General features: G+C 44.1%; 1 protein-coding gene across 2 annotated transcripts in view; it reads left to right on the top strand.

Annotated features, from left to right (window-relative positions):
• Positions 1-19,841, top strand: part of RTCA (RNA 3'-terminal phosphate cyclase) — a 197,134-nt gene that overhangs the window by 168,787 nt on the left and 8,506 nt on the right. For both annotated transcript variants that reach the window (XM_086954464.1, XM_086954470.1), the window contains 2 exons: positions 3,726-3,820; positions 3,920-4,024. In XM_086954464.1, the coding sequence (XP_086810590.1) occupies positions 3,726-3,820; positions 3,920-4,024 (200 nt within the window). The remainder of the gene's footprint in view (positions 1-3,725; positions 3,821-3,919; positions 4,025-19,841) is intronic.

The following is a 19,841-nucleotide window of genomic DNA, read 5'->3' as shown; positions in this document are numbered from 1 at the left end:
CTTTTGAACTTTCCAGAGCACACTGTGATTCGTATTGCTAGCATTTTTTTTTTATTTCCTATAGTAGGTGTGCACTGCCATATAAAATCATTTCCATAATTCAAAGCCCTCCAGTGGGCATTACAGTGTTATTTGTCGAATAAAATCTGCTCATCCTGCCGTTCCGCAGCTTGACTACAAACAATTCAGAGTCCATGCAGACCCACCTTTTAACTGCAGTGGTGGTGCTATCTTCGCGACTCGACTGCCGCTTTAAACATCCAAACCAAGTTAGTCCATGAGTTTGAAGACGCACTCCCAGGCAGGTAATGTGTGTAATGAGTTTAAAAAACGACATTTGGCACTGAAGTTCCTTTCTTTAGCCTAACGTGTTTCAGACCTTCCCTGGTCCTTCGTCACAGGCCGAAGAAATACAGCTTTGCACAAACACTCCTGCAGCACCTCATATTAGCATGATAATTAGCAGTTTTGCCCTCCTTTAGTAGGTGTGCACCGCTATATAAAATGATTTCCATAATTCATAGCCCTCTAGTGGGCATCGCGGCGTCATTTGTCGAAAAATATGCTCACCCTGCCAATTTGCAACTTGACTACAAACAATTCGAGTCAATGCAGAACCAACTTTCAGGTGCAGTGGTGGTGCTGTCTTTACGACAGGACTTCTGCTATATACACACACATATACAAATGTGTGTGTGTGTATATGTATATGTGTGTATATATATATATATATATATATATATGTGTGTGTGTGTATATATATATATATACACACTCGCATATTAACATTTATGTATATATTATATATATATATATACATGTGTATATATATATATATATATATATATATATATATATATATATATATATACATGTATGTATGTTCAAATCCATTCTCACTAGAGAGCTTTCATGTTATCACTGTTCAATGGACTTGCATCTCATTTCATTCTATTTCAGGAGTTAATTATACGCTCTGTACACCATCCAGAGCCTTTCCAGTCTGTTATATTGTTCTCCAGACTCTCATCCTTTTGATCATATGTTGTTAAAAAACACTTGTGAACTATACATTGATCAACTAAGCCTATCAGGAACAAAAAAAAAACATGTTACTGCTTTTACATACTCGCATCAAAGCAAAGCAGGCCTTGTTAGATTACCTGTTTGATGTATTTCGATTTGTTGTGCAAGATCAAAATTAGCATTTTTAGATCTGCCTAAGTGATGTTTTCGCAAGATAAGGGTCGTTGTGTTTTTGAGAAACATTCTTTTAGTTAACCTTTCTAGACCAGCTACATGCACCTCCGTCTACTCATTTACAATATATTATTGCATGGCTATACAAGCTAGAAACCTGGCACAAGTTGATGAGATGGTTTTAAAGATTTTGCTTCATCTGCTAGCTTCGCATAAGAGGAAAAGGGTACAGCATTGCTGTCTCTGCACAGCATGAGATCCGTAACACTTGCTGCCAACAAGCAATATTACTTAGCCAAAACAAACAATTTGAAGTTTACAATGGTGTAGATGTAACCCTCTCACCTCTACAGGTCAGAAATTACTCTTTACTATATTAGGAGATTGTACACATATCTGTAAGAAACACAGATTCCTTTTCCGATATGTAAAATGCAAAATTAGAGACTGATTCCTTGTGCATTGTGGATTTCAGGGTAGTTATCTAGAGTCATTACTCATTTGATATATGACCGAAACAAAGCTTTGAACAAAAACAAGTTGTAATATTTTGAACCCTAACACTAGCTGGCAGGAAAAGGCATATAATTCTACTCTACAACACTGTAAACAGATTGTTACAGGTACATTTTATCCTTTGAAGACACTTTGTTCATTATGGTCGGTCCACTTTAAGCCTTCTGCTTTCTAATTCTAGGAAAGCTAAAAAAACAAAAAAAATCAAAGGGATGTAGTCAAACAGACATGCTGGGATTCAGGTCTGCTGGGAATACAATTGTGCCACCCTAATTTATGTTATGTAATACATACATGGGTCGTCCGTCATGAAGAAGAGCATTCCAGGATATCGCTACTAGTCCTGGAGTTACTAGAAAGAGTATTTTTCTGAATAGCTCTATCTTCAGAGCAGCACAAATTAATTGTTCATTGAAAACATATCTCAAGAATTCTTGCAAAAAACAAATTATTTGTAAACAAACAAAGAATAAAACATAGGGGATGAAAAGAACTTGACATTGATGTCCCTAGTCAAATATCTTCCCAGGGTTCTCCCAAGCAGTCACCATTTTGGCAAAGGTTATTCAACACAACAAATTACAATCTGCTCCTAAATCTAAACCAGTATGGATGTATGGACTTGCTCCTGAAGCCAACTAGTGAGTGTTGATCATCAGCTGCCACACTAATCTGTATTCTTATTGACTCTAAAAATATTACAAAATTAAACAAAAAGAGCATGTACTGTCTCTCTGCCATAGCACCAAAGAGAAATCGTACTGTCTTAAGATAGTTCTGTTTTTTAACTGCGCTCAGAAGGTTAAACAAAATCTATAAAACATAAACAGTAAAAATACTCTTTAGAACAGGAAATCTATTTTAAAATTATAGATTGACATCTGGTGAACATGTCGTGTAGTGTCAGTGACCCAGGATCAAGATGTGCTCAACAGAATTTGGAAACTCCTGCCATATGAAGGTCGTTTTCCAATCTAAGCTTTATTTTCCAAACATGTGACCTTCCTCTTTTATTATTCTTAGTTAATTTGCAATCACATTATTTAAATAACTTGCTCAAACGCTAAATGTGGTTATCTTCTAACTGTATGTTGACTTAGTAATTTAAAGTTTGTTTTGGCTTTCTTATGGGCTGAGCATTTGTTATTTTTAGTAAGGCATTCTAATGGAAGTTTATTGTTTTATAGAATTTCATTAAAAAAAACGTATAACAAACTACATTTTTAGCACATTTTTAGCCCAGAAACACCACTTAAATATTTGAGGCATACATTACCTTATTATACTAGTGAGAATAGTCAGTCTAAAGTTTCCAAATACTTATTTCAGACCTTATAAAATTCTAATGACGTGTTTTGTAATCACATAGATTTTGGTCAAGGGCATACAGCTTTCTGCTAACCCCAGTTTGATTCAAACATCATAAACCACTTGCGTCCATATAAATGGGCTTTTTAATTCAATAAGAAACTCTTTACCTCTCAGTACTTTGCTGACATTCACATTAAAGAGTGTGATGTATGGATCAATTTTAAGCTGGTGAAATGTGCATGTGTGTTCAGAATACCAAATGAAAGTAGATGGAAAGCAACTTTTATTACTTGAAGCGTGTAGTGTCACTGTTACCAAAGGCTGCTAATTTGAAAACCTCTTAGATTCCATATACCTGAGTTGTACACAAATTTCAAAGTATCTACTACTGCTGATTTGTTTCCAGGTTCCACTTTTTTACACATTGTCTTATGAGAAGGAAATCAATGTTGTTTGATCCAGCAACTGTTAGTTTATTTAAAAAAAAAAAAGAAAAAGGTCAGAGGAAAAGGGAGCAATTGTGCATGCTGACACACTACAAGACCTGTTCTCCCTTTAAACTGATTCCTGTGTTAATGGTTATTTTAATATGCTAATTGTATATGTTTCTTGGATTTCGAGCCACAAAATTAAAATGTAAATGAGTAACAGTTTGAATCCTTTAGCCCTATTGTTTGATCGCTTTTTTGTCATTCTAGGTGTTTCACCAGAGAAGGTTGCAGGGGATGCTGCAGACATGTTGCTTAGAAATTTACGCCATGGTGGATGTGTGGATGAATTTCTGCAGGACCAGGTGAAGATTTTGGGGCCCGGATGGACATTTTATTTTAAAAGTTTGTCGTCTTAGTTTAATGTATTCGAAGATAACTAACTTTTCTTCCTTCCTTCATAGCTAATTATATTTATGGCGTTAGCTGATGGTGTCTCTAGAGTAAGAACAGGACCTGTCACACTCCATACAAAAACAGCTATACATTTTGCCGAACAGCTAAGTAAGGTAAGAGAAATCCACACTTAGCGGAGTTCACAAATCGACTTGTAAAGCTTATTGTACGCACTCCATATTTTCTATTATTGCTTTCCTAATATAGTGTTATAAAGTGGTGTACATTTTGAAAATGGAAGTGTGTTTGCTTTAAAGCAGTTTTAAAAGAGTAGCATTGTTAGTGCTGGTCTTTGATTGTGCACCAAGACTTGAAATCATATCCAACCAACAGAGTATATGCAGGATTAAGCCACTGCAAAAATATAACTTTATTTTAAGATATGCTGCAATCCCAAATCTCACCCATACTAACAGGAAGCAGGGCAATGCTGATAACTAAATTGCCTGAGTCAGAATGTTTGTCCTGTCAGTACCTTTGGGGGCGAGGCTGGTGTTGGAGGGGGGGAACAGGCTTACAAACACACTCTTCTAAAACTGGAAGCCTACGTCTTTGCTAGGTGTTGGTATTGTTTCGCTTATCCTAATTGTTATTTTCATTTACTGTAAAAAAATAATGTTTCAGAAAAGTACTGATTGTTGCTTGCCTTCTTGCCAAAACTGAAAGTATCCTTGATGGTGTGAGTGCATGTGCATTAGGGCATTTAAAAGTAAGTGGGAGGAGGTACAGACCATAAAGGAGGACGTTCTGAGTGATAGAAAGGGAAAAGATTAAAACCCGGAGAACACATTTCTTTATTAGAAGCCATGTTACCATAAGCACCCTTTTTAGATATATAGCACATTCTCGAGAGCTGTCTGATGAAGGGGCAAAGCTGCTTGACAGCTTAGTTGCATTAAGCAAAATGGAAATTAGATGAGCGAACTGATAGAGAGCCAGGTGCATTTATAATGACTTTCACAAAATCACACTTTTTAAAGAAGACCTCCAACAAACAAAGAAAACAAATGCTGGAAAGCGATAAGGCTAAAACTAAAAATTTTGAAATTGCATAGGCAGAAAAACCTGATAACCGTCCTAATATTTTGTGTAATACTGACTCATCTCAGTATATTCTCGTATTAGAGTGCATATTTCATTGTTTAGAAAAGACACAGGGAGTGCACAGAAAGATGAGGGTGGCTATCCACATTATTTTTGTGAGATGAGCCAAGGATCCTAGGATTTGTAACTCCTTTTCTCTGCTAAATGCCCTTTCACATGCGAAAATGCTAAATTGTTGTCATTGCACCAAGGGTAAGACAGACACTCTGATTGTCTCTGGGGCCAACTACCTGAAAACATTTTGGGGTTTCCCAGCTTGACTGCAGTTAAATCTTTAAGAAAGCATATTAATACTTGCCAAGATAGCCATGATGCTGAAAACCTACACTTTGGGGTAAGCAATTGTGTATTAGAATTCCTAATTTTTTTTATTGTTTTATGTGCGAAATACATACAGGAATCAGCTTTATTTGTGGTTTAAGTTCAACCATAGCATTAACCCACCTTCAGCCGCAGCACCCTTGATGACGCCAATGAGGCTTATCTTCCTAAACGCAAATATGGCATAGTCATTCAACTACATAGGTCTCAAGAAATCATTACTTAATGGAAAGAAAACAAATTGTTCTCATACATAGTTTGGATGTGAGGCATGGTTGACTACCTTAAGGGACTCATCCTGGAATTTCTGCCACTTGGTTTAGCCATCAGGCTGGGGCTCCTGGATAGCCACTCTTTTTTTCCTTTCTTTTGGTGGTCCTGTCTCGTCCAGCACTTCTTTGCTCTGCAGCTCCTCCTCAATCTTATTCAAGTGGATGGTCCATAACGAGCAGCCAGGCTGTACATTGCGTCTGGGCCCCTCTGATGTGACTACTGGGCGTCCCAGACCAATTAGTGAATAGAATGCAATCTTTCGGTTAACTGGCAAGGATAAAACGTTATATACTTGTTTCAATCAGGGCGTCCTTTGAATTATTATATCTGTCTATTCCTATATCCTTCATCTGAAAAAACATCAAAAAGGGAAAATGTGTGGTGCGAAATTACATGGGGCATACAGGTACCCTTCCTAGTATTTTGCGTCATGCGCACCATACAGTACACGGCTGGCCAATGTCTCATCATAACCGTGGGAAATACATCAGCATTCTTTTTTTTTTTTTTCTCCCTAACCTATTAATTCACCATTCCTCGTCCCTTCAAATGTGCCCTACTTTCAACTTAAACATTGTGACTTCCGGTACCCACCCAGCAGATCCTGCTACAAACATTCTTTTCATTTCATCTTGGTAATTTTCCTTAGCTGTGTGATCTGCAAAATCATTATTCCTTCCCACATCATCAGTTACTTTCCGGTGGGCACTACACTTACTTACTTTTCACAACCCAGTTACTCAGGCTAACTAATAAGGGACTTGTGATGTCTCTGCGACTGTATGTAGTGTTGCGGTAACCTGAGCAATAGTGGTGATGCCACCTAGGAATTTAAACAAGAGCCATCAACCTATAGTTCCCCTTAAGGAATAGATAAGGGAACATCAGTCAAGTCTACCCATCCTTTCATCTCCTTTTCAGTTCCAATTCCATCAGTTGACAGAAGGGAGGGGCAGTAACATGGCTGACTTCAAGGTGGCATTTCTTTTAATCATGACATTTTTGGCGACCAGGGCTATTTTTTGGTGAACAGGGCTAATTTATAGCCAGTTAGACGTGCACTGGTAAGGTGCTGTGTCGCTGTTTTTCAAGGGCATGTTCACAGCATGGTGTACCATAACTGTAAGATCATTGGCTAAATCGAGTCCAATCGATTGTCTTATGGAGACGGCCACCATCATGGCCACCATGACCGCCTTTGCAGTACAAACTGCGCGCAGGCACTGCGGTGGCAGGCATTAGGCATCTTTTCCAGGCTACTCATGTGGGTGGCACAATCAGCACAGCAAGCCCACTAGTAGCAATTGATTTACCAACTCTGGCACACTCCGTGCACTTCACTAGAGATCTACTGGTAAAACAAATCTGCCAATCAGGGAGAACCAAGCACAATATCAATTTACACAGGGAGCCCTGGCACTGTGACACTGATCAGCAGCAGCAAAGTGTCCAAAGCATCTAAGCCAGCAAAAACGAAATCCAGCACAGCATCAAAAACATAGGGGGTAGAGGCAAAAAGTCAGGAAACCCAAGCCAAGGATGCCAGGTGTAACACTATTTAACTGTACTGTCCCTACAAGTTTGCTGTGTGGCTGAAACAATGAGCAAGGAACTACCCTTTTTAAACATTTTTATGGATGCTCTGTCTTTTTTCCTAGTCCTAAGAAGCTCAGCGGAGCATATGTCTTCTACCAGTCAATGTGAATCCGGATAAAGACCTTTTATTGAAATAAATAGTACCGCCAAAGAATGTATTGTAGATCAGTGAAAGAAAAATATTGAGCAGCATAAAGAACCATTAACAGAAGCATAGCAATGGCTAGAACAGCAGAAGGTTGGAAAACCACATTTTCATGAGCTGCACATCAGTCAGTCACAAAATTGTAGACACAATCAAAATAATGGGACAATTACAATTTAACAGTCGTCTTATCACCAACACCTTTCTCAACCAAATCCTGTATCATACACAACAAGGCTCGCTGCCCCACCCATTGTATCCGACAATCAGGGTGGGGGGCAAACACTATGTACTACTTACATTAAGACCCAACATCAGACATTCAATTGCCAAAAGGCAATAATAGTAAGATACCAAACCCATCACAGTCTCACCATAATCAGACATGAGCGCAAACGGAAAACCCACAGTAACAAGGACCAATAATCAAAGCAAGAGGGCACAAAACATGTGCTACAACTAATGCATCTGAAACACCCACCACAACACTCATAACACTGTGCTATGTTAAATATGTAACAGAAAGAGGCAAAGTAGACCAAATACTTCCAGATGTCTACAGCCAAGTCGCTATTGTAAAAAAAAAACAGTAAAAATTAATCTGCAAGCAAAGAATCAAATCCCCCTTTTAAGACACAAATCGTGCCCACTAAAATCTAGAAATACCTTCACTCTCTCATCTTTCACCTGGCGGCAGCAACTGAAATAGCTCGTTCCCTCCCTTCTGCATTTCCCACCTCAGATCACACACGTACGTCCATTTGCATCCAGTCTCTAGCCTCAAATCCACATACCTGTGTCCCAGTACTCACTAATATCGGGGGATGATAAACAGTGGAAAGAACAGCAGAAATAACCAACATTATCATCACTGCTGGCCATGCCACAAGTATACGCGTTAGCAAGGAAAAAACAAACGCTAAGGCAATATGCGAGTCTGGTGTACTAACAGTTATAATGGCCACAAATATCAGGGACAACGGAAAGCAAAATGTGCCATAGCCTACACAGCCTGGGAAACATGGCAGGAGCAGAAATAACAGAAATAGAAACAACAGCTCAAACATACTCCCACAATGCATATTGTACAAAAAGTGCCCCATAAAGGAAGAAAAACTTATTTTCTATGGAAAATGAGACATAAGAGACAGTCAGGGCTCTGAAAGTGCTCATGAAATATAATGTAAGGGTGTGTTCAACATATAGCTAGATCAATTTTTAATAATTACAAAATCTCCCATGAAGAGAAATAAATGCGTAGGACAAATGAAAACTTTACAAAGCCTGTTAGTAAAAACATAAAACTTAGACTTAGACTTCAAGCATCTAATTCTGTGTTCATTCCGCACTTCGTATCACAGCAGTCTCTCTGTACTTGTGCTCAAAAGCTGCACAATCCCCCCACCTCTTTCCCTGTCTGCAGAAACTCGAGGGAAAAAAAGGCTGTATATTCTGCAAGCATCCTGGAAAAAACCCCACAACACGGCTATCAACCTATTCCAACAAAAAGGTATTAATCATGCGAAAACAGAGAATACAGATTATAATAATTGAGTAGAAAAATGTGCAGGGCAAACTGTGCCTATCGGCTATTCAATTAGTTATGAATCCTGTGGCGTTTATGTACCGATCACATCCCTCTGACGTTCAAGGTGACTATAGTATACTTTCCCAGCATGGCCATGTGCTTGTATGCTCGGTTCTTGAATATACCTGGGATCGTCTGGTGGGTAATGTGTGAAGTATAGTGTGGGGTAAGCCAGAAACCCATATTAACTCCCAATACTAGAACCAACCTGAAAACTATGCTGGTCCAAACAATATACACAACTGTGTGAACATTGTTTCGATCTCGATATGCTTTCGCTTCCTGCTCCTAGCATAATGCACAGGGTTGCATGCAGCTACGTAACTGACCGGACCATGAATCTTTATTAGTGGTTTCGAGAAGCTGGGATAAGGGTAGAAGAATATATATGATACCTTACATCTCCACAATGGATTTTAAAACCTCTCTATATCCATGCGCGCCGAAGGTGCGCCAAAGGTAAGCCCGTCTACGCCCATCCGCGCCTGGACCGCGACCAGCGCCAGACCCCCTGGTCCTCGCAAAACCCACTCCACCCGCATACCATATGACGCCGCTACCCTCTTTGCCCTTAACCCCGGACGCACACCACAATGCTACGAAGCTGCCCCAGGACACACCCATGGACCCTTCGCCTGCCACTCCTGCAAATTCGCCTGCGTCAGCACCCACACAAAATCCACGAACTCCAAACACAGCTCCCACTCTAACCACCTGAAGTGCATCCTGCTGAACACCCGCTCGGTCCACAGACACGCCACTGAACTCTGGGACCTACACGACACTGCATCGCCTGACGTCGCTTTCCTTACAGAAACCTGGCTGAACGCCTCCTCAGCCCCCGACATCGCCATAGCCATCCCGGACGCTTACAAGATCATCCGAAAAGACTGCACCAACCAAACAGGAGGAGGCATCGCCATCGTCCATAAGAACACCATCCGAATCACGACCAGCTCCGACGGTACCCTCGCTACCGCCGAACACCTTCACTTCCAAATCCACACCGACCCCAGGACCACACTTAGAGGCACCCTCATCTACAGACCATCAGGAACCCTCACACAATTCAACGAAGGCATCACTGACTTCATCAGCCCACATGCCCTCACCTCCGAGAACTACATTCTGCTGGGAGACCTCAACTTCCACCTGGAAAAGAAAAACGACAGCAACACCGCCACCCTCCTGGACAACCTGGCCAATCTCGGACTCAAACAACTTGTTGACACCCTCACCCACCTTGCCGGACACACGCTCGACCCTATCTTCACCTCCAGCAAACACATCTCCTTCGATCACACCACAGCTCTCCATTGGACGGACCACAGCTGCGTTCACTTCAGCTACAAAAAGACCACAACCCACAACCCCCACAACCTATTCCTCAAAGAAACTGGAACAAAATCACCACCGACCAACTCTTCACATCGCTTAACCAAAACCCTCCTGCCATATCATCGGACCCAAACCACCACCAAACTCACACAATGGATCACCCACAGCGCTGACGAATTAGCACCCTTGAAAAACCACCAGATCAAACAAGGTAACAAAAAGGCCCCCTGGTTCAACGATGACCTTAAGAAATCCAAGAAGTTATGTCGTACTCTCGAGAAAACCTGGACAAAAAACCCAACCACTGACAACCTGACCACCCTCAAGGACGCCACCCGCAAACACCACCAATTGATCCGATCCACCAAGAAATCAGCATTCAAGGATCGACTCGACAACAACGCCCACAACAGCAAGGAACTATTCAACATCGTCCAAGAATTTACCTACCCCACCGCCGGCACCAACGACATCACTCCCTCCCAAGACCTCTGCGACTCTTATCCTCTTTCTTCCACAACAAAATCGCCAACATACATAACAGCTTTGAAAACCAATCCGAAGAACAGTCCACTCCACCCACCTCCGAACCAAAACAGCACTCTCACAACCTTTGCACCTGGAACCCCATCACCACTGAAGACACCATCCGCCTGATGAACTCCATCCACTCAGGTTCACCAACCGACCCATGTCCCCACCACATTTTCAACAAAGCAGACTCCATCATCGCACCCCATCTCTGCGATGTCATCAACTGTTCCTTCAACTCTGCTACCTTCCCGGAAAGCTGGAAACATGCCGAACTCAGCGCCCTTCTGAAGAAACCCACAGCAGACCCCTCTGAACTTAAGAACTACCGCCCCATCTCACTCCGCCCATTCCCTGCCAAAGTCATTGAGAAAGCAGTCAATAGTCAGCTTGCCGCCTTCCTTGAATCCAACAAACCCTCGACCCCTCACAGTCCGGCTTCCGAGCCAAACACAGCACCGAAACCGCCCTCATCGCAGCTACAGACGACATCCGGACGCTACTGGACAACGGAGAAACAGTCGCCCTCATCCTACTCGACCTCTCCGCCGCCTTCGACACAGTCTGTCGTAGCACCCTCATACAACGCCTCAGCAACGTCGGAATACAAGGAAAAGCACTGGACTGGATCATCTCGTTCCTCGCCGGAAGAACCCAGAGAGTCCGCCTCCCCCCCATTCAAATCAGAGGCCACCGAAGTCATCTGCGGCGTACCACAAGGATCATCACTCAGTCCCACCCTCTTCAACGTTTACAAGAGTCCCCTCGCATGCATCGCGCGACAACACAACCTCAACATCATCTCCTACGCAGACGACACCCAGCTGATCCTCTCCCTCACTAAAGACCCAAACACCGCCAAAACCAATCTACACGAAGGAATGAAAGAAGTAGCCGAATGGATGAAGAACAACCGTTTAAAACTAAACTCGGACAAAACGGAAGTCCTCATCTTAGGATCATCCCCCTCATCCTGGGACGACTCATGGTGGCCACCGGCCCTGGGTACAGCACCCATACCTACAGATCACGCACGTAACCTGGGCTTCATCCTGGACCCCTCCCTCTCGATGACCAGACAAGTCAACGCCGTCTCATCTTCATGCTTCAACATCCAACGCATGCTCAAAAAAATCGTCCGTTGGATCCCCGCCGAAACAAGAAAGACAGTCACCCACGCACTGGTCACTAGCCGACTGGATTGTGGCAATACCCTTTACGCCGGAACCACAGCCAAATTACAGAAAAAACTCCCAACGCATCCAAAACGCCTCAGCCAGACTCATACTGGGCATCCCCCGTCAAGCTCACATTTCCGGTCACCTGAAAGACCTCCACTGGCTCCCCGTCAACAAAAGAATAACGTTCTGTCTCCTCACCCACGCACACAAGGCCCTCTACGACCTAGAACCCGAATGCCTCAACACAAGACTGTCCTTCTACACACCCACCCGCCAACTACGATCATCCAATCAAGCCCTCGCCGCAATTCTGCGCATCAATAGATCCACCATGGGAGGAAGATCCTTCTCCTACTTAGCAGTCAAAACCTGGAATTCTCTCCCCACTCACCTCCGCCTCACACAGAACCACCTCTCCTTCAGAAAGCAGCTAAAAACCTGGCTTTTCGATAAGTAATGCACCCACCCTCCCTCAAGCGCCTTGAGACCCTCTGGGTGAGTAGTGCGCTATACAAATTCTTGAACTTGAACTTGAAGGTAGCCATGTGGAAGGACACTATCAACCAAATAGGTCAGTTACAGTCGGTGGGGTGATAGAGGGAAACAAAGCGAGACTGTTCTCTGAGTATGATTGCATGGTGGTGTCCTCTGAGAACTGGGGAGAATTGCGATCTCTGAAGGCAGCCACTGCTGTTAGTGCCGACTCTCTGCCATGCAGGCCTGCTCCAGCGAGGGGCTCCTCGCTTTTGTTTTGAGAGTCAACTTGTTGCTGCGTGTTTTCTTCTCTATTGTCCATGGTTCCCGACTTGTTCCTCGAGATCGCTGACGAACGGCAAAAGCTTCCTTGAAATAAACGTATAATCAAAAAAAACATAACCTGACAACTCTAACATATGTGGGGCACTGGGGTGAGGAACTACAGGCCAAGTTATTAATCGGGCCTAGATCATTCTCAATGATGATGGTATTTAAGGCCTCGCCATGCAGTGTGTGGGTTAAGTGCGGCTGAGGCTGACCCTCTGTGTCCAACAGCCCGCAGGCTCGTTGGGCACTAAACCCGCAAGTATTGCAGTAAAAAACCACCACCCAAAAGATACATAATGGCTGCCACTTCCCGCAAATGTTTAGTAATTTAGGCCTGTAGGGCTTCAATAACAGGAATTCTGTGTCAGGAATTTTCGTTAAAGATGTTATAATACCAATTCACCAAAAGTATCTTAACCTGTGTCAGATTTAAAGAACCTATGCCAAGGGCTTTTATGGACCCATATTTTACCGAGATTACCAACACCAACCCTCCTTTAGCCCTCCCTGCCGTAGAAGGTATAGTGGAAGAACGATAACCATCCAGTACGATGTCATCCCCATACCAAGTTTCCTGGAGACAGAAGATGTCAAAGCCCCTCGTGTACTTGAACCATACCTCATTGGTTAGTTTGTGGCGAATTCATGCAGTGTTCCAGGAAATAATTTTACGAGGAAGAGTCGTATGTCCTTCATCAACCAAACCCACTGGTGTACTGTTAATAGCAGACATAATGGCATGAGCTACTAGGCCGGTCCCCTCCCCTAAAGGGTTACCTTCGGGTATTGATGTAGAGGGAGAGATGGTTTTTCAGGGTTATCGACATTCATATTAGTAATGATGGATGTATACGGAGTGGTGCCAGCTGGATCTACATCCCTTTGGTAACAGGGTCACCATCATATGAGTCTCTCTCTAGGTTGATGTATTGCTAGCCCATTCTTCTCTTCTCGACTGGCTGTCCAGATTGTTTGAACAGTCATTCGATAACAGTAAGTCCTGAAAGAGCATCAAAGCGGTTCAGGTGAGTAAAAGGAGAGGACTATATGTTCAAGCCTAACCGTGGGGGCTGTTGTCTCAAGATAGACCATTGATGGAGGGGATAAAAAAAAACAATGGGCAAGCCTTTATCAGTTCGCCTGGGTTGTCTCTAAGATGCTTTAAGGCAAACTGCACACACCTGGCGTCACTCAAATTAAGCACCACACAATCCCCTTCCACAGATTTGCCAGTGTAACCCAACCAGCTCACCTGCCTTGACATGATGATGTATTCAAACTGATGTATCTGGGACAGCATTTTCTTAAAGCAACAGTGAGCTAATTTATCAATGAAGCTTGGACAGCTTTCTTGGTGACCAGGGGTAAGAGGGGGAATCCCCTCAGGATCAGTGTATATGGTGTACAGTCCAGGGCAGATTTAATGTTTTTTACACCCCCACTTACGGAACCATGCACTAGGCCATTAATATTTGTATTTCCTTGTGGAGGATTACCCCCATACAACATGCCTGGTCTTGATCGATTTGTGACCCCATGTTCCACCTTTCGGCTATTCCCGTGGAGATTCCCATGGGGCACAGGTTCCTATGATGTCTGAACCGGAGAGTTAATATGGGGGTGGGGGGCACTTGGGAAGAGACCCTCTTACTTTGAGTACTTGAAGTAGGTGTTACACCTATAGGGGCCATCCAATCCAAAGGGGCACCAGAAAGAGCATCATGTACACTTTGATCTGTGTTACTAACTTTGGGTGGCCCTTTAATTCTGTTTGTTAGTTGCCAAATTATTTCCTAAATCCTGCAGTGCTGGGGCAAGTTGCTCTTCTATACAGACTAAACGAGATAAAATGGGTGCCAGAGCCTCTTGTACTATTTTACTGAACTTTTCAATAGAGGTGTCCATTCCTTCATGTGCGGCACTTCTTCCTCCTCTTGTGAAAGATCTACATGCATTGCCTGTTATGTGGGTTTGTTTAGTTCTCTTAACCCGCGGTGAGTGGCCCTTAAATCTGTAATCAACCTCTGCCAGTTTCCTCTTCCCTCCTGTTGCTGGCTGAGAACCAATCTTCTCCAAGGATGGGTTGCAGGTAGACTCATTTTCATCATGTGTAGCGCATAGGTTACGCTGGTTCAAAATTACGACAGTGGGCTAAAGTGGGCCTTGTTGCCTATGATCAATGACTTTCCCTTGAATATATAACTGGGGGAAGTTAATGTTTTTACTTTCAGGTGGCTTCACAAGGCTGGATCGCAACACTGAAAATCCCAGAGTCAGGAAGGAAAAACTAAGATGGTAGGCCCGGACCAGCCTCCTCCGGGCACGGATGGGCCTGCCCCTTGGGCCAGGCTTTGCCTGCGCGAGTCCTGCACTGCGGGAGCCTTGCAGGGAATAAATGCACCTCCTGGTGCGTCGCGTTGGCGTCGTGATTCCCTGGGGCTGTGGTCCTGCTCCCGGTGGCGTCGGCAAATTCGGGCTTCCTCCTACCAAGAGAAAAGTGTAAACACTGTATGCCACTACTGCTGCCGGATCCTTTATGTAACTGCTGATTCATCAGCTCTGTCCCTCCTCCTCTTTCTGTGAAATCGACATTCACAGTTCTAAAACAAGGATTGGCATAGCCAATAGGTCTCGCCTTTAGGACCTTATAAGTGTTTAGTTATCCAGCACAATATCCTTGGTTCAACACTTATAAGGTCCCAAAGTCGAGACCAATTGGCTATGACAATGCTTGTTCCATGATGTTGTTTTTCTGTCGTTTTCTTTTCACGCATCAAGATACTGTACTGTAGCTGTCTCAGTGTGAGCCTCTGGGTGGGTATTAATAAAGCTGTGTTTTTTTCTATAAACCGTTACAGTTTTCCTTGAAAGGTTACACGATTGCTGTGAATTTGACAAAAAAACGGCAGAAAGTTTTTCAGCCATAAAAGGGCACTCCGCTAGAGTGTCAAAAGAGAAGTTTGGTTTCTGGGCACGTTGAAGAGCTCTGATGCTGAAGACGGGGTAAATGTCCCACAGTGCCCACCAGTGGGGCATGAAGGTGTTCATAATCTGCGCTCGGGCAGTCCTGGGCCTCCTTGCAGATGGCACAGAGGGGTGGTCCCAAGTGGCAGTGGTAATTGTTATGTTCGAGGCATGTGGGCTGCTGAATTTATATCTGTGCATAGATTGCCGCCAAGTGTTGGGTCTGGATGATTGCACATTGTTGTCCTGGAAGAGTCTTCGAAGTATCACGAGATAGGTGGCTCCTCCCTTGGACTACAGTGCGCATGGGCATCCTCTCCATGCTCAGATTGTTTTTTTCCGCCATTGGGTTCGGATGTACTTTCCAGCACTCCAAGTTCGGAATAAAGATAAACTTTTCAAAAGGCCAAAAGGCCTTCGGTTTTCGTCGGTATTGTTCGCGATCGGTACCGATAACCTCCTTTAATATTAGTTTGCAGTCAAGTCGTCGAATCGGGCCCTTGGGCCTTCTCGACGCCACGTGGACCGACGGTCGATGGAACGAAGCCCTTTCAAATACTGCCCGTAGAGCAACTCGAAGTTCCCGCACACCGATAAACATCCAGTGTGCAACAAATGCTTGTCTCCAGATCATAATGAAGACAATTGCCTAGCTTGTGCCCAGTTCCGGTCCAAAAAACGATCCGGAATCGACGAGCGTCATGGCAAGACATGCAAAGGTCGGCACCGGAGCCCGAGAATATCTTCCACGACGAAGAAGACCTGGTTGAAGCCGAAGACTCGGATCAAGAGGAAGATCAATTCTCCGGACCCGACCTTGAATATTATATCAACGACGAAGAACAGATCGTCGATGTTGAAGAATACGAACAAGATATCGTAGCTGTCGAAGACGACTCCGATGACGACGAGGGGCGAACCGTGAGTACACCGCCCCATACAGACACTACACCAATATCAGAGACTCAGGTCGAGGCATCGCCAGCAGGCCTTAGCCAAGATCCAGATACTAGTTCTACACCCCGCCATACCGCCCGGCTAAGAACACACAAAAAGAGCCTTCTGAGACACGTAATCCAAGGCCGGTTCCATCGACACCGGTTCCCTTAACACCTTCGAAGCCAAGAGCCGTCAAATCGACCTCAAAGCCAAAGGCTGTCGAATCGACCTCGAAGCCAAAGGCTGTCGAATCGCCATCAAAGCCAAAGCCCGTGGAGTCGAGCAAATCGGGTTCGAGTGGCGAAAAAGGAAAGAAGCCTGTCAACGAAAGCAAAAGGGCTACGCCCAAGGCGGTCGTCGAACCAAAACAGAAACCAAAGGTAGACCACACCAAATCGGTCGAGCCGAAGCCCATCGATCCAAACAGGGGCATCGAGCCGTAGACGAAAGCTCAGAAAACGCATCTGAGACAACAACACCGCTCGGTCCAAAAACAGTGGTGAAACTTGTAAAAGACGTCGGACCGACAACCTGTCACCAAGCCTCAAAAACCAATCCAGGCACCAAAAGCAATCGAACCAAGTAAAGGCATCGAACCGAAAAAGGTCAAGCCAAAAACTACGGTGCCAAGGCAAAAGACTGTGGAAGAGGAGATCATCCATCCAGACCCATCCACAGAAGATCAGTCAAAACTATATGTTGACCCAAATACTGGGAAAGTGACTGTTTATAAAAGGAAGAAAAGACCACTGCCTAGTGAAGACTTTTCTCAAATTCCACTCAAAAAGAAGAGAGACTCTGCTACCTCTCCTATTCTTTTCCAACCTATCTCTCCAGCTATGCCTGCTACTCCAGACACACCATATTCACCTACACACTCTGACTATAACCAAGATCAAGATCAGGATGCAGATGTGGGTTTTGGAGATATACAAAACCCATATGTAGACCCCAATACACAACCATGGGGGGTGGAGTTGAGTGAGACAATGAGGGGGCTCTACCCATTACAGACCCTACAGTATACCCAGCTAAGCCATCACCCACAGAAGACACAGTGGCTTTTAACTCCTTAATAGACAGAGCTGCAAGGTACCATAATGTAGACATGCATTCTGATGCTATAGAAGAGGAATTTCTATTTGACACGCTGGCAACATCAGAAAGAAGTGTCAAAACTCTCCCCATGTTAAAGGGCGTCCTAAAGCACGCAAATGACATCTTCAAAGACACTGCTAGGGCACGTGTCATCAACCCAAGAATAGAGAAGAAGTATAGGGCTGCACCAGTAGACCCTATATTCATCAGGGGACAACTGCCTTTAGACTCATTGGTGGTATCCAGCGCACAAAAGCGTGCAAATTCACAAACCACTGGAGAGGCTCCTCCTCCTGACAAGGAGTCTAAGATCTTAGAAGCATCAGGCAAAAAAGTAGCAGCTCAGGCAGCAAACTTATGGAGAATAGCCAATACACAGGCCTTGCTGGCCAGATATGACAGAGCACACTATGATACTTTAGAAGGACTTCTCCAATACTTACCCGAGCCTTACAAAGAGCAGGCAGATGAACTTATACAAGAGGGAAAGCTCATCACCAATGCCTCCATTAAGTGTGCCCTAGACACGGCAGATACAGCTGCCAGATCTATTAACACAAGCGTACTGCTTGAAAGACACGCATGGCTTCGCATATCTGGATTAAAAAATGAAGTACAGGCCACAATTCTTAACCAGCCTATAAATCAAGATTTCTTGTTTGGTCCAGCAGTTGACTCAATTCTGGACAAAATGAAAAAGGACACCGAAACTGCAAAGTCCATGGGAGCCCTTCAGTCCCAACAACACAGAGGCTCCTTTCGTCGCTCAAGTTATAGAGGAGGAGCACGAGGTAACACATCGCAGCAATCCTCCACTTACAAAAATAACACGCAATTCACATACAATAAAAACACGAACAGGGCTGGATACAGAGAAAATAACACAAAAGGCAGGGGTCGTGGAGGCAATGCCAACAGATCCTCCACTAACACCAGACAGTGACTTCTTGGCACTACCCCCAGACCAAATAACAACGGTCGGGGGAAGACTACAACAATTCCTGCCAGTCTGGTTAAACATCATTACAGACAGGTGGGTAAGGCAAATTATCCAACATGGCTATTGCCTAGAACTCACGTCAACACCACCAAACATACCACCGTGCACAGTCCCATGTCGCAGGAACATATAACATTACTGCAGCAAGAGGTCATCAGTATGCTACAAAAGGGGGCCATAGAACCAGTCCCACTACAACACCAGGGAATGGGAGTATACTCGCTATACTTCCTCATTCCAAAAAAGGACGGTTCACTCAGACCAATATTAGACCTCAGGCCCCTCAACCTCTACATTCTGTCAGAGCACTTTCATATGCTCACTCTCCAACAAGGCTTAACACTGCTTCGCCAAGGATACTTCTTAGCAACTCTAGACCTCAAAGACACATACTTTCATATACCAATACACCCTGCTCACAGAAACTATCTAAGGTTTACTATTCAAGGACAGCACTACCAGTTCAAAGTCCTACCATTCGGTGTAACAGCTCCACGGGTGTTCACCAAATGCCTGGCAACAGTGGCGGCACATCTCAGGAGACAACACATTCATGTGTACCCATATCTGGACGATTGGCTGATACAAGCGCCATCGGTCCAGCAATGTGCCAGCCACATGTCAAAAACCATTCATCTCCTGCACAAACTAGGCTTCTCGCTAAACTACCCGAAGTCGCACCTGCAACCTTCCCACGTCCAACAGTACCTGGGAGCAACAATACATACACTAGCAGCAAAGGCTTATCCAAACGCAGCACGGGTAAACGGAATTCAAACGTTAATCCAAAGGTTCAGACCACAACACTCGTTACCAGCTCGAGTGTTTATGCAACTCATAGGCATGATGGCCTCGTGCATATTCATAGTCCCTCATGCCAGGTTACACATGCGTCCGCTTCAGGAGTGCCTAGCAAGGCAGTGGAACCAGGCTCAAGGGCAATTACAGGACCTAGTGTTGGAGACCAGTCGAGCATACAACTCTCTGCATTGGTGGAATCCACAAAACCTTTGCAAAGGACGACTGTTCCAAGAGCCTGTCCCACAAA

The sequence above is a fragment of the Lissotriton vulgaris genome, chromosome 1_1 (genome assembly GCF_964263255.1).
Source record: "Lissotriton vulgaris chromosome 1_1, aLisVul1.2, whole genome shotgun sequence".
Lineage (NCBI taxonomy): Eukaryota > Metazoa > Chordata > Amphibia > Caudata > Salamandridae > Lissotriton > Lissotriton vulgaris.
The sequence above is the reverse complement of the archived record's forward strand: the minus strand, read 5'-3'. Positions and strand labels throughout refer to the sequence as shown.